This window comes from Nelumbo lutea, chromosome 5 (assembly GCF_056320005.1).
Source record: "Nelumbo lutea isolate HS-2025 chromosome 5, American lotus-T2T, whole genome shotgun sequence".
In the NCBI taxonomy this organism is placed as follows: Eukaryota; Viridiplantae; Streptophyta; class Magnoliopsida; order Proteales; family Nelumbonaceae; genus Nelumbo; species Nelumbo lutea.
This window is the reverse complement of record NC_142688.1, coordinates 55584745-55597302: the sequence shown is the minus strand read 5'-3', so window position 1 is coordinate 55597302 and position 12558 is coordinate 55584745. Positions and strand designations below refer to the sequence as shown.

The following is a 12558-nucleotide window of genomic DNA, read 5'->3' as shown; positions in this document are numbered from 1 at the left end:
AACAATGACACATGGATAGAAATAATTATTGAAGTTTCATATTCTAGTTGTATCCAGACTTTCGAGTTTAAAAATGCAAAAATAATATTAATCTCACTTTTAACACTTCCATTAAAGCCCACTAAATTATTCTCTACCAACCGGAAGTTTATAGTCATCAATTTGTGAGGAAGCAACATCTATTTACATATAAACTTGGTTGTGTCCACTGGTTGGGTAGCATATGGCTAGGCCAAAACCAGGGATACAATTAGATCGTATTGTACATGGTTTTATTCGAATCGTCATTGAAAAAGTCAATAACATGTTGATCTAGGTGGTCGAACAATCGATCTATCAACTTGCTTAACAGTTTTGGCCATTTTTTATTTTTAATTATTTTTTAATTTTTTGTCTAAATGGGTTGCCCATTTGAACCAGATGGTCGGATCATCAACCTAAAAACCGGTGGCCAGAACGTTTCCATTTTCAGGTCACTTTTTAAAACCATGATATTGTATTTAACACTCTTTTTTCATAAATAATTAAAATTTTTGTTAGTGATAAAAAAAATTGTGTCGAAATCTCATTACCTCATACAAGAATGGTTGAATGTGAGCAAGAAAACTGCTTCTTCTTTCTTTAGATACTTATTGAGTTTGTTAAAAAGTAATGTTTTATTGGATGTAAGTTAGTCTTTATATTGTTTTTGTTGGAAATATGGAATTTTTTTCTTATTGAATTTGATTTAGATGGATAACTTGGATGATCTCAAGTTGATTGCAATTGTTGGTGTTGCTTCTGTTGCTATTGCAATATACATTGCCTTAATAGATGAATATTTTGAATTATATTGATAGAGAACCATCCATTAACGGAGATGTATAAAAATTTATTAACGGAGATTGCTATAATTAGCTTAGAATGGGGAGAGAGAGTCATTTGTAACGCTAGTAAAGATACTTAATGAGTCTTGTAAGTTACGTGGAGTATTGTTGAAGAGCATATTGTCCATAATGTGAGAAACCGAACCATAAGATTCCATTTTAGTTGATTTAGGGAGATTGTGAACAGCCACTTCAATCAAGTTCTTAATACAGTGTCAAGTCTAGAGGATGAGTATCTAATCCAAACAACATATGAAGTTACACCAGAGATTAGGAATGTAGCATATTGTTGGCCTTATTTTAGGGTAACAATCACCATTATTAATGTTTTGTTTGATATATTAGGTGGTATACAAATAAAGGTTGATATAAAACTTTTCAATGAATGACAGGACTGTATTGGAGCAATGGATGAGACATGCATCCAGGTCCCTATTCCCCTTGTACAGGGTCATTGATCTTGCAAGGTGCCAATCAATTGGTTGGTAAGGTCTCTTTGTTGGTCATAATGGAGATTTGGGATCCAATTCCACATGTATTAGGTTGGGGGATAGACTACCCTGTGGAGGTCACACACCCCAAGACACCCCACAACACATCCCAATCATATATTAGGAATATCTCTCCATGAAATAAAGCACGGAAATACGAAAATATTCCTCATGCAAGGTCGTAAAGGATGTTCGAACGGGCCTTGCACTGATTGAAGCCGATCTCGTTTTCAATGCACGGTTGTTCTGTATTGTGGGGCGCTGATGTGAATTCATCCCCACTCCGGATCTGCTACCCACAAGTTGTCACCACATCCCTACCCCTGCCCACATTATTATGCGCTATTGGCGAGAGAAGCAAAAGGGTACGGGAGAAGAAGAGCAGCGGGGAGAAAAACCCATATCAGTAGGAGAGAGAATGAACAGAGAAAACTTGAGTGTTTATTTTTCCAAGAATTGGCATCTGCGCTCCAATCTCTAGAAGGGTGGAGAAAGGAATGGAAGCTCCATGGCAGAGAGGCAGTTAGCTTCTCTAAACTGAACCCTCAACTCATCGTCCAAGCTTCCAAGGTTTCTCTTCCAGAATACTGATGTGAGCCTGCAGGAAAGCCGCTTTAGAAGAAAAAGTTCTTGATTCTTGCCAAAGAAAAACAATTGAGTCGAGAAATCAGTTCCATCATGCGAGACTACCGAGAGTAAACACACCTAACCTTAGCTAACCCATTCTTAGACTGTGTTTCTGTATATTCCATTGATCTGCAGAAGATCGATTCTCAAGTTCTTCTTCCTTTGCCTCTTTTTCTTCAGTTTCTCTTTTTTTTTTTTGCTTTTGTTTTATGCACTTTGTCTTTTGACTCTGAAATGATCTTTAGACCTTTAAACGGATGCCGATGTTCTTTCCGTATCCCTCAATCTCTTTTTTATCGCATTCAAGTTTTCCTCAACTTCCACACAGCTCCTTCAGTTGGCCAGTTCTCCAGTTCAGACGAAACCCAGGTAAAAAAATGGAGATCTGTTTATGATTCTGATGTTTCGAGGTCGGCGAGACCGGGTTCTACTAAGGTTTCCAGGAAGAGTTCAAAAAACAAGCCCTCCGTTGCCCATGATTCAGTCGAGTTCGATCACAAAACAGTTGGAGAAACCATTTCCAGCTATGGAAATGATTGGAAACGCGCTCTGGAATTTTTCAATTGGGTTGAAAATGAGTGCCGGTTCCAACACAACACTGATACCTGTAACCGAATGATAGACATTCTGGGGAAATTCTTCGAGTTTGAGCTTGCTTGGAACTTAATTAAAAGAATGGCTGGTGATGGAATTGGAAATGGATTTTCTTCACCTGATCATTCTACGTTTCGGATAATGTTCAAGCGGTATGTCTCGGCGCACATGGTTGAAGAATCAATTAATACTTATAATCGGATGCAAGAGTTCAATTTGAAGGATGAAACTGCATTTCTGAATCTTATTGATGCACTTTGTGAGTACAAGCACGTAATTGAAGCTGAGGAGTTGTGTATGGGAAATAATTCACCTTTCACAGCCAACACAAAAGTGTATAACATGATTCTACGAGGGTGGTTTAAAATGGGTTGGTGGAGTAAGTGCAGAGAGTTCTGGGAAGAGATGGATCGAAAGGGTATTGATCGTGATCTTCATTCGTATTCTATTTACATGGATATTCTTTGCAAGTCAGGGAAACCATGGAAGGCAGTTAAATTGTATAAGGAGATGAAGAAGAGGGGGATTGAATTGGATGTGGTGGCGTATAACACAGTGATTCATGCCATGGGTCTCTCTGATGGTGTTGATGTTGCAATGCGGCTCTACCGTGAGATGTTGGATTTGGGATGCAATCCAAATGTTGTGACATACAATACAATCATAAAGCTTCTGTGCCAATCTGGAAGAATAAGGGAAGCCTATAAACTACTCGACCAAATGCCTAAGAAGGGTTGTGTCCCTAATGTTATTACATATCACTGTTTCTTTGGGAGCCTTAATAGGCCTAAGGAGATTCTTACACTGTTTGACATCATGATTAAGGGTGGGGTCCGCCCTAGAATGGACACTTACGTGATGCTTATGTCAAAATTTGGAAGATGGGGCTTTCTACGGCCTGTCTTCCTTGTTTGGGACAAGATGAAGGAACATGGATGCACCCCAGATGCTTGTGCTTACAATGCTCTGATTGATGCATTGGTGGAGAAGGGTATGATTGAGATGGCTAGGAAGTATGATGAAGAGATGATGGAAAGAGGGCTCTCGTGTAAGCCGAGGAGAGAATTGGGAACAAAATTACTGAGTGGAGGGTCTGATGGTCTTCTCTGACTTTTGATGAACTCGAGTATCTGCCATGTAATGAAAGATGTTGACCACCTGGTTCTGGGAAGATGCTGGTAAGAGGACCTTGGACTAAGCCACAGGAACAAATCTATTTAATGGATATTTGAATTTTTGCTATATGAGGCTGGAATTGTTTCTCACTCCATACTCCAGAGTTTGTACAAACTGTAAATTCATAATTTTTTGAGTTGGACCCAGTTTTTACTAGCTTCACAACAATGAGATTGGAAGGGTAGTAAAACTTATTTTAAATGTTACAACCGTGCAACTAGTTTGAGGTTTCCTCAATTCTTCATTCTTCCACAACCGGCAACAAGTACTTGGTAAGTTAGCATCTGTAAATGGTTGTTTCATACAAAATTACTTGCATGGTGTATGGTGTTTGGAAGCATGGTGCTTTTTGGAATCGATTTTTAAGAAAAAACGCCCATGCTTCTAAGACCCGTTTTTTACAAAAAAAAAAAAGAAAAGAAAACGCTTCTGCCATGTAAGCAGTGAGCAACGCTATGCTGTTTGGTAAGGTGATTTTCATCACTGTTTTTTATGTATGTGCTGACAGGTAAACACCACATAGGATACACATCAATCAACCGTTAGAAGAAATGGTTCACCGATGCATCAGTGGGTTCCCGATTTTCGAAGCATGCCCGATTTTTTAATAATCGGCTGAACCAAACAATGAGATACATGGGCGTTTGCTGAAACGCCTATGTGGATCTGATGTGGCACCGTTTTTTTTGAAAAACGGCCACGGTTCCAAACATCCCCTTATTTTCTGTCTATCACAGGAACAAACGTTTTTTATTGTGGTATTGTTAACCTGATTTGAAAGTCAATATTACTTTTAGCATAAATTGGTATTGATACACATTTTCTAGTCGCTTTCAATCAGGATCCTTTCGAGATATTTTTCCTAGATCAGATCAGATATTAGATGAATCCATGGACTACTACTTTCTTAGGTATGCTATTTGGAGATCAGGTTCAGTCCTCACAAAACAGTGATCACACCGTACTCACAGCTACTTGCAGCTGTGCATTAGGAATATCTCTCCATGACTATAAGCTTACTAGTACGAAGATATTCATAATAGAGATTGCATCCTGTGAACCCGCCAATGAGAGGCGATCACGTTGATAATTCGAAAAAACACTAATTTTAATGGGTGTTAAGCCACTAGATGAACAAACCTGGTTGAACCACCTGCAAAAAGACGAAACTTAAAAACAAGGCTTCTTTCAAGGTTTAAGTTCATTCAAAATCTCCCCTCCCCATCTCCTGTCATCTCCTCCGAGCCCTAACCCGAGCATTCCGCCGGCTACTGACCACACTGGCGTTCTTGACTGTGGAACGATAGCAAGAAATCCAGCATTCTGTCTAATGTAATCTCCCCAATCCCTAACTCATATTACCCTATTTTTGATTTTCCGTACAGGATTTGATCTGGGTTGATTTACACGAGTGGTGTGTGGAGCCAGATGCTTGTGACTGGCGGTCAGTAGTGCTGTAATGGGGAACTCATTTGATCTGGGTTTGGGTTGGTTTATATGAGTGTTGTGTGGAGCCAGTTTCTTGTCACAGGCGGTCAGTAGTGCTGTAATGGGGAACTCATTTGATTTGGGTTGGTATAGATGATGGGGAACTCATTTTGTTGAGTTGTAAGCCTGTAATCCTTGAAATTGAATCTTGTTTGGCCATTTATTTTTATAAACAAAAGCTTGAAATTGAATCTTGGAAATATGTTTGTTTTGCTCCTCTAAAACTGTAGATAAAATATAATAGCAAAATCATGGCAATGCACATTACAATTTTTATACTGGTAGAACAGTCTTTTTATGCTGGTAGGTCTCCTCCCTGTATTGCAGACCATGTCGAAATCACTCACCACTCACTACTTTAAGGTTTAAAGGGACACTACTTCCTCCATCAACATCCAACACTCTCTGTATTGTTTTAGTGATATTAACCTTGATGCCATTTGCCTTTGTGGGTTTAAACTTCAGAAATTTAGCTGGTTCCATTAATTAGTCTTCTTTTTTGGCTTTGCACCATTTATCATCCATACACATTAGATATCCTTCTTTGCGTGGTTTAGTATGTGAGCTCAAATGGTATTGATCGATGATATGTTGGTGAAATGTATATTGATAATATAGCTTATATCAGCCATAAATAATGGCTGATTGCATGCTTGATATTAATAATTAGTTGTCTTTTGCTGGGTGTTGTTAGAGGAGTTTCAAAATTGGAATAATCTGGGACGGATCAAGCAATGTTCCCTGTAACGTATCAAGCAATCAAAGAGGAGTTTTTATTTGTAATCATGAAAACGTTGGCAAGCCAAACGGTTCAAGAATCCCCTGTAAAAACCTTGGCAAGCCAAACCGTTCAAGAATCTACATAGGTTGACAGTTTTTATTCGTAATCATGAAAACGTTGGAGAAAAATGAGTAAAAATCAGGAATTATTCAAGCCAAACGGTTCTCATTACATATTCATGCTACATGTATTACTCAAAACTTTGTATTGTTTCTTCAAGAAAGTTGAGTTGTTGCAGCGGCAGTAGCGGCCAAGGACCTTCTCTTCTTGTAGTTGGCTTTGAAACAAGCCTACCTTAGTTTCTTGGTTTTTCCTATAAGCTCCAATTGCAGTAGTTCTCTCTATAAGCTCCATACCCATTTCCTATTTCCATCCACAAATTCAATAGGTGGTAAGCATTCTTTGTAGTAAATGGGGGAATATGCCAAGGCTTAGTTTGGAAAGAGTACAAATACAAATACATACAAAATAATATAAAATACAAGATTTTGCACTCTACATATTTGTATTTGAGCCTACAAGAAATCTAGTTTAGAAGCAAATTAGTAATGAAAATAATCCAATATAAGATGAACTGAAATTTACTGTTCCATAAGACAGATTGTGAAAATAATCCAAGAATTGTAAATACCATTAGGAATCAGCAAGAACTTATGGGCATAACTGTCTACTTTTGCCTTTTATTTGGACTATGCAAAGCTTTGACTCTATGCACCATATAGATCATATGGTTGCTGAAGGTAAGTTCGTGCTAATATTTTATATAGATGATTTGTTTAAGTGAGGTCCATGCATTGGTGCACAAATTTTACATAGGTGATCTATTTAAGTTAGATCCATGCTAATAAATTATAGGCTATTATTGTGATAGTGGCACAAATTTCTTTTCAACATTGTTTTCAAAACCAGACTGGCTCGGGCAGTTGGACCAAAAAAACCGAGAACCGGTCAGGTGACCAGTTCTGTTTTACCCCAGAATCGTTATTTTGCCAAAAACCGTTGATTAGGTTAGTAAATTGTTGACTCGAGCGGTCGAACTATTCGAACCATCCAATGATTTTGGCTGTTTTTTTTTTTATTTTATTTTATTGTCAAAACGAGCTACCCATTCAGTTCAAACGGTTTGACCATTCAACTCAAGAATCGGACCCCTGATTGGTTCATTCTCTTGTTCGATTTTAAAAACCTTGCTTTTAGTATAATTTCCAGAACAAAGATGCTATAATGAAACAAATAACGTATTGTTGAAGAATTACTCACCAACATGGTCTTATTGTCTATCTTGAGATGTCATGGTCTTATTGTCTATCTTGAGATGTTGGATGGCATTTGTGATCCAAATTTATATCGAAATACCATTGGGGTGCATTAAAAAATCAAATCACTCGTTTTATTTTATTGTCTTTTTATGTTGAACTCCATATTTGACTTGTTTGATTTCCAAATGTACCTGAATCTATCAAAACTTGCAACAATTATGCCATGCTAATGGGACTCTGAGTAGCAAACTGATTAAGATCTTGGGTATTTAGTAACTCATTGGTCCCATAATTTATTGTATGTGGTTGACATGTGGTATCTAACTAATTAAGATTAAGAATATTTGTCATTCTTGAACCAACACCATGTGATTTCAATCAAGCAAGAAATGCAATAGACACAAATAAATAAATGGGTAAATTCCTTAAACTACCCTTATGATTTAATTAATTGACTAAGTGTACCCTTACTGTTTGAAAATTGACTAACCCTCCCCTTACTGTTTATGACAATTGACTAACTCTACCCTTACCGTTAAGGTCCGTTAATATTTTGTCAAAATTCATTTGCATGTGATATATGATTTTCTTTTAAAATCCAATTTTACCCTCCACCTCTTTCAACAAAAGATTTAACCTTAAAGATTGAAAGACCGAGATCGCTGATTAGTATGTGGTGACCGAGATCGACTTGCTTCAGAGAAGAATACTTGTCTAGAAAAAAGACGTAGAAACTCTGTTGGGATTGATCACCGCACTGGGAACAGGACAAATTAATGGCATTGCAACGAAGAGAATCATACTCGTTAGTATGCGGTGAGCAAGAGAACCGGAACCCACATTTAGAAGTCTGGCAACACAATTTCCAGCACTAACATCTTCATGTCCGGCGCGTGGAACAATGTTCATCCTTTAATTAAACCAAATCAACCTTGTCATTTTTCAATCAAAAACCGTAATATGAACAACTTCTAAGCATATAAAACATTAAACCAAATAAAAATATGATCTAGAAAGCCTAACACCGATGACTTTGTTAATTGCAGAAAATTGCATAAACCAATGTAATATAGAATAGAGAAGACCCTAGAAACTTCTTCCACTTTTCAAAAACTTTATCTGCTATAGGTCCCTTGCTACAGTGCAAGATATGCCGAAACTTCTTACACGCTTCTAATAGTAATTAAATAGAGAAATCCCTAGAAACTTCTTCTGCTTTTCAAGAACTTTATTTGCTATAACTCCCTTGCTATAGAGCAAGATATGCCAGAACTTCTTATTTGCTTTAAGAGTTCATTTCAAGAGATTTCTTTGAAAGGCCATCATTGATTGGCTTGAGTGGATGGTCTTGATAATTCAAGTTCAATCCTTGCGAATTGGCACCATTGGGAATGTTGATTGGGTTTAGGTTTCCCAAACCTCTCTCACACTTGATGGAGATGAAGATCTTGATAGCAATATCTTTTGATTTCTACCTAGTATATAGAACCAGAACATGGGCATCCCCACAACATTCTCAGAAGTAGGTTTGGAATATTCATACCCAAATCGCCACCGACCAGGTACTCGCCGTCAGAGATCTTAGTATGCCACTGATAAACTCCTCACCTCCTCTGCCATCTACAACGCCAAACATTTAGGTCCCTTTGTACGTAAAGAATTTGCCTTCGAAAAACCTGAAACTCTCCTCCACCACCTACGCCACATATCGCATGCTTTGTTGATATGGTTTCACTCAGTTATGTCGTTGGATTCAGATTAGATCAGGTGTATTCCCTGATTAGATCTCCTATCTTCCTTCCCACTACCACCGCCACCACCAAGGAGCAAATGGTTGTCGGCCACCATCTCCTCCCCACACACTACCATGTTCACCATACCATTCCTAATCCACACCCATCACGTACAACTGCACCCTTCTCAACCAAGGTGTTCGTCCCTTAATCACATACCACCTTCCCACAGATTCATTTTGATTCAAGTAAACCAGTGGACCAACACAAATTGCTTGATTTAGTAAATATTTTTGGTATTATTTTGAAAATTTGAAAAAGAGTAAAGGGTAAAATAGTCTTTTTAGTCTTTGTTAATAGCTCCTAATGGTAAGGGAAGTATTAATCAATTGTTAGAAACAATAGGGGTAGCATTAGTCAATTTTTACACAGTAAGGGTACGGTTAGTCAATTAACTAAATTATAAGGGTAGTTTAAGAAATTTACCCTAAATAAATCTACAACTAAAGATGTATTAGTATAAGTAACTAAATAATGCATATATGATATAATATTAAAGCAAGATGAGTTGAAGGCTGAGCTTCCATTGTTCGAAATAACTAGATTCTGTGGCTGGAGTTGGGATATTTTTAACTTTTCTTTTTTTCTCAAATGATTGCTTTATTCTACCACCACCACGACTAGTCTTGCCACTCTTGGGCTTCTTTGCAAATCCCATCCCCTATGTGGTATCATGAAATGATATTGCATTACCGACTCCGTTTTATCTCATTCCTTTGTAAATTATTAGCATAAGCAAATTGACAAGATCCTAGTTGACTGCCATGTTATAGATATGCATGCAGATCATCTTTAATATTAAGAGAATGAGCAATTTATGCATCATCTAAAACCTCCGCTCTTGTTATTTTTCTCAACTCTAATATGAATCTTTTGAAACCCATTCAATGCATATTGATAAGTTTATTTTTTTATTTATTTTTATTTTCTACAACCCAATTAGATATGTTTCATGAAATTCTTAGTTCAATTAACCTCATAGTATACCCATGGTTAGGATCAAGCTTAGTTGCACAATTATAGTAGCATTGCAATTACATCTTTTGCATCATTGTCCATTGTTTTAAAATATACTGGGATGGAATATGAATTATCCTATTTTCATAAAGCACTTTCAATGCATGACCACGAAGCAACCCAATGAATCCAAAACTTCTACAATTACATGAGACTAACAAATCCAATAGTGAGAATAATACAACATTACACTTTTTTTTTTTCCATACATGCTTATAGTGGTCCTGATCTCTTCATCAACCTCAAATTTTGATTTCGTCATCAACCTCAAATTTACTTTCTACAAAATAGATCATGGAATTGTGGTACTCCTCAAATTCTCTTAAAACCATAGGAGTATACACCTTTTCAACTTATTCAAGTATTAACACTTGTATGCTTAGATAGGGTTTGCTTTGCATCATCTTGAAATCCATCTCCAATTCTTTTTGGCATCTATCTTTCATAATCCTTTCAAAATGTTTCAGAAATTGAGATATATTCAACGATAATTTCAAATAACCCCTTAACAAGCTATTCATGTTTTCACTCTTTTGTGTTCTTTTCTTGTTAGTAGATATAAAATAAACCAATGCCCACTTCTCTTTTACTTCAAACAACCCCTACAACCACGTATTTTCTTTTAAATCACAATGATAAAGATTTTCTTCCCATGCTATGAGAAATTCATCTTCCTATTCATAATATTTCCATTTAAAATTCTATATTCTAACAATAACCTTCTTGTAGCAATTCACTTTATATTATTAGAAGCATACAATAAGAAAAGCAAATTGGTGTACAATAATGAGACTAAAAAAAGGAAAATTCTACAAGATGACTATGATAATGTTGTATACATAAAAATACTGGGCCACCAACAAAGTACAACAAATAAAAAATAATTGAGATGGGAATGCTAAGGTGGATGGATGACAAGGCGTAAAGTTAATTGAATTAGAAAAAAAGTGTGTTATAGAAGTAGACCCAATTGGTGACAACATGACAGAAGGTTTAAAATCAATTTATAAATTAAATTATAGTTGGTTTACAAATTGCAGTTCTCTTATGGAGGATATCAAGTTGAGAGTTGGTTTGAAATTTGGAGGATTACACTAAACTACATATTTTTTTATGATCTATTCCTTTCTTAAAATTCATGGGATCACATATTCTTTGATCTATTCCTTTCTATGTATCTATTTTCCTTCTCATCTCATCATGAGACTAGTTTGCACAAAGAGAGCATATTTTCTTCTCATTTTTCTATAGTAAGTGAAGCTCAAATAGAAGGTATAGTATGTACATAGGGAATTGAACAAGTGGCCAGTTTAGAGTATTTTCTGACTTCAAAAAAGTCTACAGTATTACATATTTAATGGGCAATTCAGATTGGTCGTATGATTCTTCAATGTGGTTGGAGAACATCTAGCAGCCTTTTAAACACCATGCACATTAGTAGATCTATATAATACTGGAAAATGGGATTGACAAGAAAAAACTTCATTCATTCTTTATTACAAATTCATTTCAGGATGTCTGTAATATTGCACATAAGTATAATCAATTCAAAACCCTAGCTTCCACTAAATGCATAAGGCAACAATTTCAGGGGAACTGAAATTTGACATAAAAATATTTGTCTTTCTCTTCCTCAATGAAACCCACAATTTTGGGGGAACTGAAAGTTAACATAGAGAGCATTAAATAGTCATAAGGATTACCTTTGTTCTAGTGACTATTGGTTGCTGGTGTGAGGGATCTTTGATTTTTTGAAAAGAGAAGGGCAAAAATAACATTAGAAGAAGAAGAAGAAGAAGAAGAAGAAGAAGAAGAAGAAGAAGAAGAAGGGAGAGTACATGCCAAAATGTTGGATATTTTTGTTGTCGTTCCACTATCAAGGATGCTAATGTGTGGTGAGTGCCTGGTGGGATGCTCAGGTTAGGGATCGGAGGAGATGAGGACAAGAGAATGGGGGGGAGGGGGGAGAGTTTGAATGACCTTAAACTTTGAAAGAAACATTGTTTTTGAGTTTTGTCTTTTTGTGGGTGTTTCAATCGGGTTTGTTCAGCTAATGGCTGAACTCTTGTTAAAGTTAGTGTTTTTTTGAATTGCCAACGTGGTCGCCTCTTGTTGGCCGGTTCACATTTCCTGTGAATCCATGGGTTTACAAGATGCAAACTCTTCCCAATACAGAATTGCAAGTAGCTGTGAATATGGTGTGAGCACCACTTTGTAAGGATAGTATCTGAGTTCTACAATTCGACATCAAATTCTCATACTCTAGAAATCCAAGTTTACTTTTAATTTCTTTTTGATGAAGATTGATGTGAGTCTCAGTGCGTTTGATCTTAACCTAGAGCAATGCTTGATCTTATTTTGAAACCAGGGATGGCTAGACATCATCAAACTTATTCCTTGTGGCCTCAAATTCTAAAAATTGATACTCTTGTTGTATTTTATGGATTTTCTCTTTGATTTTGACCT

At 36.5% G+C, this 12558-nt stretch overlaps 1 protein-coding gene across 1 annotated transcript; it reads left to right on the top strand.

Moving 5' to 3' along the window:
* Positions 1–1704: 1704 nt before the first annotated feature.
* Positions 1705–4009, top strand: LOC148852527 (Pentatricopeptide repeat (PPR) superfamily protein). Its single transcript, XM_088943401.1, has one exon. It carries the CDS (start codon positions 2219–2221, stop codon positions 3686–3688), a length of 1470 nt encoding a protein of 489 aa, XP_088799527.1. The 5' UTR covers positions 1705–2218; the 3' UTR covers positions 3689–4009.
* The last annotated feature ends 8549 nt before the right edge of the window (positions 4010–12558 follow it).